The sequence below is a fragment of the Danio aesculapii genome, chromosome 6 (assembly GCF_903798145.1).
Source record: "Danio aesculapii chromosome 6, fDanAes4.1, whole genome shotgun sequence".
Lineage (NCBI taxonomy): Eukaryota > Metazoa > Chordata > Actinopteri > Cypriniformes > Danionidae > Danio > Danio aesculapii.
Genome location: NC_079440.1, coordinates 27,634,550 through 27,649,626, shown reverse-complemented (window position 1 = coordinate 27,649,626; position 15,077 = coordinate 27,634,550). Strand labels below are relative to the sequence as shown.

Below are 15,077 nucleotides of genomic sequence, written 5' to 3'. Positions count from 1 at the left end.
GTGGAGAAATGGTCTTGCCCATCTAAGCCTTGTTCTCTCTAGGTTTTTTTCTTCACCGTTGCCAATTGGTGAAGTTTTTTCCTCACCACTGTCGCCACTGGCTTGCATGGTTCTGGATCTGTAGAGCTGCGCATCGATGGATTGCTCTTCAGTGTTTGAACTCTCAGTAGTGATTATTAAACCACACTGAACTGAGCTAAACTAAACAGAATTTAAACTTTAAAAAATGAACTACACTGTTTCAATTTACTATGATCTTTTATGCGAAGCTGCTTTGACACAATCTACATTGTGAAAGTGCTATACAAATATACAAAAAGGGGAATTGAATTGAATTTAATAATTATCTTTTGAGAGAAGCCTGTGTCATTTCCGAAAACTTGCCGTTTGAATAAAAGTAACTTTAAGGCAGAATTTGACAGGGATATGAATAATTTTGGCCTTGACTACAAGTTTCAAGTTTAATTTAGTTTTGTTCTAGTGTGAACAGTGAACAACACCGAAAATTAGAATATTAAACGTGTAACATGATGGCTCTTACCCTGGGCTGCCAGTTCTCATACTGTTTCTGGAGGTTAGCTCCTATCGTTTCCAGCGCTTTCTGTGGACTCATGGATAGAGGGTCTAGAAGATCAAATGAGAAAATAGATATCACATGATTCTTATAATTCAGACACTATTATGCATTAGTGTTTTAAAATATTGATGTTTTAATATTGAAATACTTTAAAATATGATACCGATTTTTTGCATATTGATACACAAATACAAGCAGCACTTTATTAGTTAAAGCAACTTCACACTCCCCACATCACTAACAGACACTTGTGTGATTTTTGCTAAAAAGAATTAATAAATATATAAATAATAAATAAATATATAAATATATATTAATAAATATATATATATTTAAGATTTTTTGATAACAACATTTTAAAATATTTAGAATAGAATGTATTATAGAGTGTATTTTAGTGTAGGCCTTGGTTGGTTATCATGCAAAAACAAATTATTGTAGATTTAAATATGCCAGGGTTTCTCTGAGATTAGAAAAAGTGCATTCCCGGTTAGAATTATCATGCCATCGATTCGGTTCAATTCGATATTTTGGTGCATCACGGTGCATTGACGATGCTTTCCAAACAGTGTTATATTTTTTGGAGGGGGGGGCTATAACAAGCTGTCAGTATAAACACACGCACACACACATATATATAGACACACAGTATCACGCCATCTCTCATTCACACACATACACAAACATAGACAGCACCAAACAAACACACACACACACACACACACACACACACACACACACACACACACACACACACACACACGTACACACACGCATGTGCGCTTGCTCGCTCGCTCGGGAGTGATATTGTGAGACCGCCCACTCCTGTTGAAATTACACCAGAGTTACCGACTGCTCCCGCGCTTTATTCGGAATGTAGACCTACATCCAGAAGTATCGCTCTAACAGCCGAGAGGAAATGTCACGCCAGCAGCCGAGAGGAAAAGTCACGCTAGCAGGTGAAATGGGCCACAGAGAGAGAGAGAGAAATGGAGTTCACTTTCATTCCCTCAATCGCAGAGAAATAGGGGCTTCTGCTGTAAATGTCAGTGAAAGACTGCAGAAAATACACACACGCAGTGAAATTGTGCACAGTTTCTGCGTTTTTAAGTAGTTGGTGCCTGGAGTGTTGTAAATACCCGCACTCACCTCCCTCGCGACAGAGTGCATATGAGATAAATGACGTCAGTACATAATAACCGGTTATGATTATTACTGAACCGATACCAAATTTTCCACATCTGCATCGCGGTGCACCGAAGAAACAATTAATTTTGACACCTCTAATGTAAAGTCAAAATATTTAAACATTTATTTTTACCTAATTATCCAAACCACTCCCATGCAATTTTTCAGTCTATGAGGGAAACCTCTTTTGCAAATCCCATCTTGGCTTATCAAGACTTTGAAGCAACAAGCAGCCATGTGTGTGAGCCCAATATTGGAATGCATTGATAAAGCTCTTCACTTTGTAAACCAGCATATTGCTCTATTCTTAACCATAACAATGACGTACATTCAGTATTAATCAACACGTGGCAAAATTACTATTTTATTCTGAGGTGCATTTTATCTGCATGGCTCAAACCATTAAAATGAAAACTTATGTGTTCATAACGCAGTACTTTCTATGTTCGGTGTGAAAACAGCTTATGGTGGCCTAGCAAGGACAATGCCTTAGGAGCACAACCTCTGACATGTGTTGAAATTGGTAAAGGAAGCAGCAGGCCTCACGTTTTAGACTATTTAGAGATATGTGAATAGCCTGATAGTTTGAGTCAAGAGTTGACTTTTTTTGAGTGAGAGAAAGACAATCCTTTTATACATGGTGCACTTTCAGATTTAGACTTCAGCTGGATGTTTTCAGTTACTTAGGGCTGTGTTACACATTGCACGGAAGGCAAACTTCAAAATACGATAATAAGGGCTCTTTAAAAACAAAAAATAAAATAATATGTTTAATTTTAAATGGAACCAGCAACCATTTAGGAGATAGCAAAATCGTGGCATGTTTTTGTGTCGCACCACTTCTTTACATTTTTTTATATACACTGCTAAGAGACGCAAAAAAAGCAACCAATTTTGATAAGTTTAAAAAAGTAGAGATTAATTCAGCCCTACCTTGAAGAGGCATAAGGTATGATAAAATGTATATTTTGTTAGTATACATGTTTTATGCATTGTGTCAAATCACTAAATAAATAAGAGTGCAATAAACAAATTAATGCATCTGTTATGAGGAGGTTAATAATAATAATTCCCAAATGTGTGTGCGTGCATGTGTGTGAGAGCAACATTGCTATTTTTGTTTCATTCATACAGCCTCATGCATAATCTCCACATATGCTACTGAAGAAGAGGTCAGTTACTGTCAGCTATATATGATGATGGATATGGATAATTGAATAATGATGATGGATATGGATAATTGGATCAAACATGAAGAAAAACAAATGCTTCTGGCAATATATGCATTATTGTGCTCTTCAAGACATCCTGGAAATTTTTTATAGATAAAGTATTTATTGTGCAATGCTAATTGACCTGGCCTTTGTCACTGTATTGAATACTGTCAAGTTGTATGGAAAAAAAAAAAGTCAGAATTATTAGCCTTCCTTTGATTTTTTTTCTTCATTTTTAAATATTTCCCAAATGATGTTTAACAGAGCATAGAAATTTTTCACAGTATGTCTGATAATATTTTTTCTTCTGGATAAAGTCTTATTTGTTTTATTTCAGCTACAATAACAGAAGTTTTTAATTTAAGAGCCATTTTAGGGTCAAAATTATTAGCCCCTTTAAGCAATTTTTTTTTCGATAGTCTACAAACAAACCATCATTATACAATAACTTGCCTAATTACCCTATCCTGCCTAGTTAACCTAAATAACCTAGTTAAGCCTTTAAATGTCACTTTAAGCTGTATAGAAGTGTCTTGAAAAACATCTAGTCAAATATTATTTACTGTCATCATGGTAAACATAAAATAAATCAGTTATTAGAAATGAGTTATTATGTTCAGAAATGTGTTGAAAAAATATTCTCTCCGTTAAACAGAAATTGGGGAAAAAAATAAATAGGGGGGGCTAATAATTCAGGGGGGCTAATAATTCTGACTTCAACTATATATATTTATACAATAAACATACTACATACTACAAACATGTCTGTTGTTAGGCTACGGCTACGGAGCCCTGATGACATGCAGACAAATTCACAGGTATGCGTTTAGAATAATTCTTTTTAAGCTAGCCTACATATTATGACTTCAATTAAAAATTTATTTTATAATCTATTCGATTTGAATTTTGTACCTGGATGTGTTCTTTTTGTTCATGTAAGTTAATTCTTTAGTTTCATAGATTTAGTAGGACTATACCAGAAACTAATTATTCCATTTCATAATTAATTAATAAAGTGTAACAAGGATATGCTTTAATAAGACGTGGTCATGGAAGCTAATTTATAATTCGAATTATGTTCAGAGCTCCATAGTTTAAAATAGGCTAACAGTCAGTCAAACTATAGTACAAGATGACACACACAGCTGCCTAAATAAACAGGCTATAAAATAAACAGTTGATCACTTAGGCTTATTAAAATATTTGTAAAAAACTGTACTAAAAGAAAAAAGCACAAGAAAGAACACTGCTTTGAAAAAGAAACTTATTTTATCGAAGTGCTTTAATTTTAGGCAGTTATTCAAGATTTTTTAGTTACAAAAAAATTAGAGTTAGCCTACTAGAGAAATTTTATGTCAGCATGGGATCTGAGCGGTATTGGTTTACCGGCGAGCAAGCGCACGACCATGGAGCAGAATGCTTAGCTGAGCGTCACACCGCAGCTCCGCTCACATGCTCTGGCTGCTACATTATATCAGTTCAGTATGTTCACTATGTTACATAACTGCCCCCTGCTGGCCATGTATTTTTTGTGTTAGACCATGTTGTGCTGTGCCGCAGTTTATTGAAGTAACCTGCGACAACATTTTAGATCACTCGCGCATTCCCAGTAGCCATACCTGTATGTTTCATTGAGTTTTTTTCTTTTCTTTTTTTTATCACTAAGATATGATTGACTTGGATTTAAGTTGCTTCGATTTAAAAATGAAAATTGCAAAAATAGCTTAGATGTATCTTTTTTATTGCAATAAAAAATAGCTTAGACGTAGCTAAGCTACTTTTGGCAAGCAACTTTTAGCTTAGCTTGCTACATTTCACTGAAGGTAGCTTTTAGTGGAGTTAAGCTACATTTTATGTAGAATGGCTAAGAGCGTAGCTCACTACATTTTTTAAGTAGCTTACCCAACACTGTTAATTTGTATCCAGAGAGCTGTCTAAACCTTTTAAGAACAAGAAATAAGACTAGAAAGTGATTCATCTGGATTGGAGAGATAAAGGCCTAATCCCAATTCTACCCCTTACCCCTACCTCTCTTTCTGCATATTCGCGTGAAGAGGTAGGGGTGTCCCAATTCACTTTAGATTGAAGGTATGCTGTCTTATCCAGACATGTTACATTTATTTAGTATTAAGTTGTGATTTAGCGACCTTCTTGTTATGCATAGGTATTGCATTGAATGTTAGAGTCCTTATTTGATGACATCATAAATGTGAGCATAGGTATTCAGAAGCTGCATGGAAGAGCATATGGCTGTAGCGATAATTTGCTCCTTGATTTAAGCTATATTGAAGGCACATTTGGTATGTAGACATTATTTAATCATAACTTGACTTATGTTTATTTATGCTTGCGCTATACTCATGTCATTATACATGCAAGTACTACATATATGAGTCGGTTAAGTGTGTAACCAGTGATCTTTTTTTGCATAGAGCCCCAATTGTGCATACTTACCATTCTGTATTTTGCAGTTTTATGTTATTCCATAATCAACAGTAAAAGATTCAAACGTATCCCTTGAGTCTGTTGTCATTGGAAGATGTTAACTCTCTACCAAGTCAAGCAAGGCACTTGATGTAAGGGGCAGAACAGTAAAACGAATATATTCAGTGACCAACTTCTAGTTTATGACTTCACGGTGGGGAGCAAATCAGCTCATGAGGTGATCTTTCAGCAATGTCCAAACCAAGCTCTAAAGCTGGATCACAGAAGAGGGCATCAAGCGCATCATGCTCTTCACGTCACTCACATGACTCATCGGCTGTAACCACTGCCGTCCGCAATGGCACAAGCAGAGGTTGAAGTGCCTAAGGCAGAAACAGCTTTTGCTAAAAAAAAAAAAGAAATCGAACTGAAAGTACAACAAGCCCAGCTGGAAGCTTCATTGGAGACTTTATGGGTGGACAGAAAAAGAAAGCTGCTGCCATTAAAAAGCAGAGACCTTAGAAACAGCAGCAACATTAGAAAGCAAAGTGAAATCAAGTTTGACAGAGCAGCCTATAGAGGATGCAACAGAATGCACACAGGTCTATGTATCAGAACAGATGAATAGTAATGTGGAATTTTTCAGAAATGCAACAACCACAGAATACTGGATCATATTTGCAGCAGGAAAGGCAGTGCATGTCACGCCTCCCAGATTGCAGCCTAGTGATGCAGAGAACATACAGAACCCTGCCATTTCACAGTCTACCAGTGTACGCTTCACACTCTCTGTTCAAAGGCATACACCCAGTCACCTCAATATGTTTATCATCTAGAAGCCCGGTCTTCAGCAGTTCAAGGTAGTGAGGAAAGGAGCAGGCATAGAGAGATGCCACTAGATTATTCTCAGACAACGTCAAGTACCCCCTTATTTGCATCAAAGTAATTTGTATGCGGACAGTCACATCTTCGATGTGGTCAGGTTTATTGCAAGATGTGATTTACATTTACATTGTCATTTAGCAGACGCTTTTATCCAAAGTGACTTACAAATGAGGACAAGGAAGTAATTTACACAACTATAAGAGCAACAGTGAATAAGTGCTGTAGACAAGTTTCAGGTGTGTAAAGTCTAAGCAGCAAAACATTAGTAAAGTAATTTTTTTTGAGAGAGTACAGTTAGTGGTATAGCCAGAGAGGCAATTGCAGATTAGGAAGGAAAGTGGAGAATAAATAGTTGAGTTTTTTGTCATTTCTTAAAGACAGCAAGTGACTCTGCCATTCTGATGCAGTTAGGGAGTTCATTCCACCAACTGGGCAGATTGAATGCGAGAGTTCGGGAAAGTGATTTCTTCCCTCTTAGGGGTGGAACCACGAGGCGACGTTCATTGACAGAACGCAAGTTTCTGGAGGGCACATAAATCTGCAGAAGTGAGAGCAGATACGAAGGAGCAAAGCCAAAGGTCGCTTTGTAAGCAAACATCAGAGCTTTGAATTTGATGCGAGCAGCAACTGGCAGCCAGTGCAAACGGGTGAGTAGCGGAGTGACGTGCTCTTTTTGGTTCATCAGACCACTCGTGCTGCTGTGTTCTGAAGCAGCTGAAGATGTTTGATAGAGTTAGCTGGAAGCCCGGCTAGTAGAGAGAGTTGCAATAGTCCCATTTGGAGAGAACAAGAGCTTGAACAATGAGTTGAGCTGCATGTTCAGATAGGAAGGGTCGGACCTTTCTGTTGTTATAGAGTGCAAATCTGCAAGATCGAGCAGTTCTAGAAATGTGGTCAGAGAAGTTTAGTTGGTCATCAATTGTTTCTCCGAGGCTTTTTACCATTTTGGATGCAGTAATGGTTGCCCCATCCATCTGGATTGAAAAGTTATGGTGTAGAGTCGGGTTGGCAGAAACTTCAAGCATTTCCGTTTTCGCAAGGTTAAGCTGAAGATGATGATCTTTCATCCAGTGTGAAATGTCTGACAGCCAGGCTGAGATGAGAGCTGGAACTGAGGGATCATCAGGGTGAAAAGAGAGGTATAGCTGGTTATCATCAGCATAGCAGTGGTAGGAAAATCCATGTTTCTGGATGACTGGTCCTAAAGATGTCGTGTAGATGGAGAAGAGAAGTGGCCCAAGAACAGAGCCCTGAGGTACCCCAAAGTTTAGATGCTATAGGTTGGACACCTCTCCCCTCAAAGACCCTGAATGACCTGTCAGAGAGGTAAGATCTGAACCATTGAATAACAGTGCTTGCAACGTCCAGTGAATCAAGCGTAGATAGCAGGATCTGGTGGTTTACAGTGTCAAAAGCAGCTGATAAATCCAGCAAGATGAGGACAGATGATTTAGAGTCTGCTTTAGCCAGTCTGAGATCCTCCACGACCGAGAGCAGGGCAGTCTCAGTTGAGTGGCCTTTCTTTAAGCCAGATTGCTTGTTGTCCATGAGGTTGTTTTGAGTAAGAAAGTCCAGGACTTGATTGAACACTACTTTCTCCAGAATCTTGGTCATGAACGGAAGCAGGCATACCGGTCTGTAGTTTTCAAGTACTGTTTGATCCAGGTTGGGTTTCTTTAGCAGTGGGGTTACCCTAGCCTGCTTAAATGAAGTGGGGAATAAACCAGAGTCAAGAGATGTGTTAATTATGTGAGTCAGTGTTGGTATGACTGCAGGAGAAATGGCTTGCAAGAGATGAGAGGGAATGGGATCAAGCGGACAGGTGGTTGCATGGCTAGATAGCACGAGTTTGGACACCTCAGACTCAGAGAGCTGAGAAAAAGAGGTGAGTGTGTGTGGTGTTGGTGGTGTATCTTGCGTGTTTGTTGTAGGTGCAGCAAATTGAGCACTGATTTTTGCAGTTTTGGTGCAAAAGAATGTAGCAAAGTCGTCAGTAGAGAGTGTGGAGGAGGAGGATAGAGGAGGGAGTAAAATGTTTTAAAAAGCAAGCAAGGATTGGTGGCACTGTTGATTTTCTGACATAAGTATGTCTGCTTTGCAGAAGTTACCTCAGCCGAGAAAGAGGACAGAAGAGTTTGATATGTTATGAGCTGTTCAAGATTTTTAGTTTTTAGCCAAATTCTCTCTGCAGCCCAAAGTTTTGAGCGATGCTCACGAAGAACATCAGAGAGCCAGGATGCAGGAGGACTGGCCCGGGCTGGCCTGGATGTAAGAGGACATAGTCTTTCTAGACATAATGCTAGTGTGGAGCAGAGTGTATCAGTGGCACTGTTCGTATTAAGTGCAGAGAGTTTGCAAGATGGAGGAAGAGAGTCTGAAACAATGGTGGATAGTCTATTGGGTGAGAGAGAGCGTAGGTTTCTGCGAAAGGCAACTAGAGTTGGAGTGTGTAATGGCTCAGGAGTAATGTGGATGTTGAGAGACAGAAGGAAATGATCCGATGTTTGTAGTGGAGTTACTAGTGTTTGATCAGCGAAGCAATGTCAAGTGTAAATAAGGTCTAGCTGATTACCTGATTTGTGAGTAGCAGAAGTAGGTGCTCTTTTGAGGTCAAAAGAGGCAAGCAGAGTCTGGAAGTCAGCAGCTTGAGGTCTTTCAATGTGAATGCTGAAGTCACCTAGCACCAACAAGCGAGTGTCATAATCAGAAAAAGATGAGAGAAGAACATCCAGTTCATCTAAGAAGTGACCTAATGTACCCGGTGGGCGCTAGATGACAACCACATTTATGTAGAAGGGGTGGATAATGCTGACTGCATGGAATTCAAAGGAGCTGATTTTTGGCAGGGACGGTCTCTGAGTGAATTTCCATTCTTTGGAAATCAGTAGTCCAGTCCCACCCCCTCTCCCTGTCTGACGAGGAGTGTGGGAAAAAGAGAAATTAGTAGAAAGAGCTGCATGTGAAGCAGTGTCCTCCTGTCTCAACCAGGTCTCAGTTAGAGCCATGAGATTATAGTCAGAATGAGTAGCTATGGAGGTAAAAAAATCTGCTTGGTTAACAGATTACGCCTGCTGCATACCTCCCGTGCTTTGCGAGTGTTAGTCACAACAGGAATTAGTAAACACATAATAAAAGTGCAATGAAAAAAATAATGAGTGCAGAGATTAAGTAAAAAAAAAAAAAAAAAAAGTAAAGTACTCAAGTGCTTTGTCTGTGTCTTTGCTCGGTGGAGTCGCGCAGGTAGAGTTGATGGTCTTTACACCCGCCGGTCTTCACACGAGGCGTCCGCGACCGCTGCCGCGGTGAGACTAGCTGCTTATATACACCCCTGAGCGCTTTGCTGATTGAATTCAGCTGAATTCAACCTACTGTGCTAAATGTATATAGTCTTTACCTGGCGTTTGGACACGCCTCCAGAGTAAAAAAACACCCAAAACGGTGGGAGGGGGGGGGGGGGGGGGGGTTAGGGGGATGGGGGGGGGGGGGGGGGTAGGGGGATGGGGGGGGTGGGGGGGGCTGAAACCATCCATGCTTGACACACAAGCTCTTACAGTAACCAAGGAAACAGTGGGTAAACTTTTCTCGTACCATACACAGACAGCTGAAAACAAGTTTAAATGTCCTACAACCATACACAACCAGCTGAAAACAAGTCTAAGTGTTCTCTAACCATACACAGCAACTAAAAACAGTAGCTAAAGTGCTTCGCCAATTTGGTGTCTATTGGCCTTAAACAGTTTAACGACCAACCGGAAACTTTCAGACCATGGAGGGCATCCTTCATAAATACTACAAAAGACCTTAACATTTCTCCAAGTGAAGAAAAGGACTTGCTAGGAAGATGGCTAGGGCGCGAGTCAGCTGAGCATGCAAAGCGTAATAGAGCCTTTCACATTAATTATCCATTACAAGGTCTCAGCCTGATCTGGAAAAGACTTTACGAAACATATGGCGCACCAGAAATGGTAGAGAGCTCTCTCTTCAAGAAATTGGAGAACTTCCCCAAACTATTGAACAGTCAATTGCAGACTGAGTGAGCTAGGTGATTTGCCCATGGAGATCCAAGCAGCTATACAGGATGGAGATCTGATAGGTCTTTCCTATCTAGACACACAATGAGGAATAAACCAAATAATACAGAAACTGCCATTCAACTTACATAAGAAGTGGCTCACAGTGGGGTCTAAATACAAAGAGGACTACAGGGTTTCCTATAAAGGAGTAAGTTTCGCTCTAAAGGAGTAAGAACGTGTTTTTTAGGTATGACCGCAGTTTGCGACTATGCCGCCAGGGAGCACAAAGGTACGGGATGCGAACAGACAGAAATAGCCTATACAGTAGCTGTAAATACTCTGATACTTGTTTAAATGAAGATAAACAATGAAACAAAGGATTCATTTTGGAAAGTAGAGTTAAAGAAATAAAAGACAACTAAAATTAAAAACAAACATACATGCAAATAAGTAGGCCTGAATAAATAAATAAATAAATAAATAAAGCAGTGTTTTAGCCTAAATATAGAGAGATGTACAGTTTTTGTTATTTTAAAGTGATAAGCTTTTTCATTTACGTTTAAATTTACAGTTTTAATTTACATTTTCGTTGTTGATTATATTTTACTATCTCCTATTATGTCTCAACTACTGTATAAATAATAAATGAATAATTAAATAGGCCTAATTATTTATTTAAAGACATTACCAGAGAAACATTGAGAAACGGTCCGGTGCTATTTTTATATAGGCCAACTATAATTAACAAGAAAGCTGCAAAGTGGGCTATATATTTTAATTTAAGCCTATATTATTTTAATTAATTTCCTCTGTATCAGTCACTTGCGGTTCAACGCACACATGCTGAGCGAGATGAGAAACAACAAGGCATTATTGACCATTTTATAGGCTACTATAGTATAAAATAATTTAGTTTTTACATAGTATTGCATTAATTTGCATAGACATTTTAAATGTTTGCCTCACAGCAATTTCACTGGTTCGAGCCTCAACTGGGTCTGTTGACATTTCTGTGTGGAGTTTGCACGTTCTCCCCGTGTTCACGTCGGTTTCCTTCGGGTGCTCCGGTTTCCCCCACAAGTCCAAAAACATGTGGTATAGGTGAATTGGGTGGGCTAAATTGTCCGTAGTGTATGTGTGTGAATGGTTGCGGCTGTAAGGCCATCCGCTGCGTAAAACATATGCTGGACAAGTTGGCGTTCATTTCGTTAGGGTAACCCCAGATTAATAAAGGGACTAAGCCAAAAAGAAAATTAATGAATGAATGAAAATAAACGCCTCAGTTCAATTCGGATTTATTATTTAAAACATAAACCTGCATTTTTAAATGAATGATGTGGGTATCACAAAAAACTTTTTAAACCAATGTTTTTTTTAAATTACTATTTAATGTAAAAAACAGTTAATACAAATTGTATGTATTTATTTCACTACCTTACTGGGAAAAAAAACTATTAATTACAGTGCTTCCTGCAGGTTTAAAATATATACTTGTGGTTGTAGCCGGATAAAAACACACCATTTACCCACATCACATAAATAGTTAACTATATGCAACAAACAAAATATAATTGCATTTTTAATTAATAATTGTATTTATTATGACACTTTTCTTTTTAATGGGTTAAAGAAAAAAAGACTGTTAAAAAACGACAATGAAAAATAAATGCTTTATGCTATTCAGGAGCCCACTGACAGGTAAAATCTGCTTCTCTTTCTCTTTCAAGTTCAAAGCAAAATTGAATGCCAAAGCATTTTAGATATGTATATAAAACAGCCTATGTTATATATTAACATCATCAAATTAATAAAATAATCAGCAAATGAGAAATAAATGACAGAAAAGTTAATAAAACAGATATTATCTCTAAAAATTACCATAATTGCAAGGTTAAAACGAGTAGATTTATTAAATAATGCAAATGCGTTGATTAACCATTAGTAATGGTATAGCCTACACATATTTTGCAGCCAGTTTAGATGTCACTTCATCCTCTCCCAGTATATAGCCAAAAATTTTCTGAGTCATTTAGATTAAAGAATCTATTATTTACTTTTTCTCATGGTATCGTGGATGTGCATGCGCTGTCAGCTGAATACAGGCCTAAATTAAATCTAAAAAAAACAACTAGCACACATATACACTTATTTACCAACACACTTTACATGCCAATTTGCACATAACAGCTGCACATATAACGTTGTATATAGTAATAAACATGTACATACACTTGTCAATCTGTATATTTGCACTCACTACTTACTTCTATTTTTAAAATATATTTATTATATGTTTTTTGTCCTGTCTCTGTAATCCTGTTGCACTGTAGAAGCTCTGTCACGAAAACAAATTCCTAGTATGTGTCAACATACCTGGCAATAAAGCTCTTTCTGATTCTGATTCTTAAGGGTGTTGCATAAAATCACCCTTAAAGTAGTTGTAACTTAAGTGATATTAGGGGCGGAGTGAAAGGAGAGGTGGAGTTTGCCTGAGTCTGGTAAAGATGCCATGCCGCCATTACACTAGTTTTCCAATCACACAGGAGTACATGAGCAAAAAAAAAAAAGGAAAAGAAAAACATATAGCTGGTAATTTCAAGATAGGCCATTCCATAAAACACCTCATAGGCTAGGGTTATTTTGCTTATGATCGCCCTTATGTTTCCCTTTTAAATGTAAGGGTGTCATAAAATAATAAAGTTTTTTTTTTTTTTTTTTCGCGCCCCGCCGCTGCAGTTTCGGGTGTTTTTTAACTTTGGAGGCGTGTCCAAATGCCAGGTAAAGACTATATATTTGAACACAGTAGGTTTAGCTAGCAGGAGAAGCACTTTGGCATCGAGAGCAACACCGAGTAAGTACATTTAGACCTGTTTTCAGTTGCTGTGTTTGGTTAGAGAACACTTAGACTTGTTTTCAGCTGGTTGTGTATGGTTGTTGGACATTTAAATTGTTTTCAGCTATCTGTGTTTAGTACTAGAAAGTTTTAGCCACTGTTGTACGCTGCAGTTTCGGGTGTTTTTACTCTCGAGACGTGCCCAGCTGAGCTCAATCAGCAAATCGCTCAGGGGTGTATATAAGCGGCTAGTCTCACCGCGGCAGCGGTCGTGGCAGCCTCGTGTGAAGACCGACGAGAGTAAAGACCATCGACTCTACCTGTGCGACTCCACCGAGCAAAGACACGGACAAAGCACTTGAGTACTTTTTACTTTATTATTTTACATTATCTCTGCACTCATTATTGTTTTCCTTGCACTCTTATTATGTGTTTACTAATTCCTGTTGTTACTAACACTCGCAGAGCACGGGAGGTACGCTGCAGGCGTAACTCTCACAACCTTCGATCAATTCATCTATCTTCTATTTCACAACTCTCTCTCTCCGTGGGCCTCTGGAATTGTCAATCTGCTGTTAACAAGGCAGATTTTATTATCTCCATAGCCACTCATTCTGACTTTAATCTCATCGCTCTAACTGAGACCTGGTTGACACCAGAGGACACTGCTAAACATGCAGCTCTTTCTACTAATTTCTCTCTTTCCCACACTCCTCGTCAGACAGGGAGAGGGGGTGGGACTGGACTACTGATTTCCAAAGAATGGAAAATTCACTCAGAGACCGTCCCTGCCAAAAATCAGCTCCTTTGAATTCCATACAGTCACCATTATCCACCCCTTCTACATAAATGTGGTTGTCATCTACCGCCCACCAGGTACATTAGGTCACTTCATAGATGAACTGGATGTTCTTCTCTCATCCTTTTCTGACTATGACACTCCCTTGTTGGTGCTAGGTGACTTTAACATCCACATTGAAAGATCTCAAGCTGCTGACTTCCAGACTCTGCTTGCATCTTTTGACCTCAAAAGAGCACCTACTTCTGCCACTCACAAATCAGGTAATCAGCTAGACCTTATTTACACTCGACATTGCCTCGCTGATCAAACACTAGTAACTCCACTACAAACATCGGATCATTTCCTTCTCTCTCTTAACATCCACATTACTCCTGAGCCGCCACACACTCCAACTCTAGTTGCCTTTCGCAGAAACCTATGCTCTCTCTCACCCAATAGACTATCCACCATTGTTTCAAACTCTCTTCCTCCATCTTGCAAACTCTCTGCACTTGATACGAACAGTGCCACTGATACACTCTGCTCTCCGCTAGCATCATGTCTAGAAAGACTATGTCCGCTTACATCCAGGCCAGCCCAGGCCAGTCCTCCTGCACCCTGGCTCTCTGATGTTCTCCGTGAGCATCGCTCAAAACTTTGGGCTGCTGAGAGAATTTGGCAAAAAACTAAAAATCCTGAACAGCTCATAACATACCAAACTCTTCTGTCTTCTTTCTCTGCTGAGGTTACTTCTGCAAAGCAGACATACTTCCGTCAGAAAGTCAACAGTGCCACAAATCCGTCCTCTATCCTCCTCCTCCACCCGCATCCTCCACACTCACTACTGATGACTTTGCTACATTCTTTTGCACCAAAGCTGCACAAATCAGTGCTCAATTTGCTGCAACTTCAACAAACACACAAGATACACCACCAACACCACACACACTCACCTCTTTTTCCCAGCTCTCTGAGTCTGAGGTGTCCAATCTCGTGCTATCAAGCCATGCAACCACCTGTCCGCTTGATCCCATTCCCTCGCATCTCTTCAAGCCATTTCTCCTGCAGTCATACCAACACTGACTCACATAATTAACACATCTCTTGACTCTGGTCTATTCCCTACTTCATTTAAGCAGGCTAGGGTAACCCCACTGCTAAA

The 15,077-nt window shown here is 39.1% G+C and overlaps 1 protein-coding gene across 3 annotated transcripts in view; it reads right to left on the bottom strand.

The window, feature by feature from the left end:
- The window catches only part of rptor (regulatory associated protein of MTOR, complex 1), a 228,242-nt gene that overhangs the window by 168,815 nt on the left and 44,350 nt on the right, over nt 1–15,077 (bottom strand). For all 3 annotated transcript variants that reach the window (XM_056459872.1, XM_056459873.1, XM_056459874.1), the window contains exon 4: nt 542–624. In XM_056459872.1, coding sequence (XP_056315847.1) covers nt 542–624 — 83 coding nt within the window. The remainder of the gene's footprint in view (nt 1–541; nt 625–15,077) is intronic.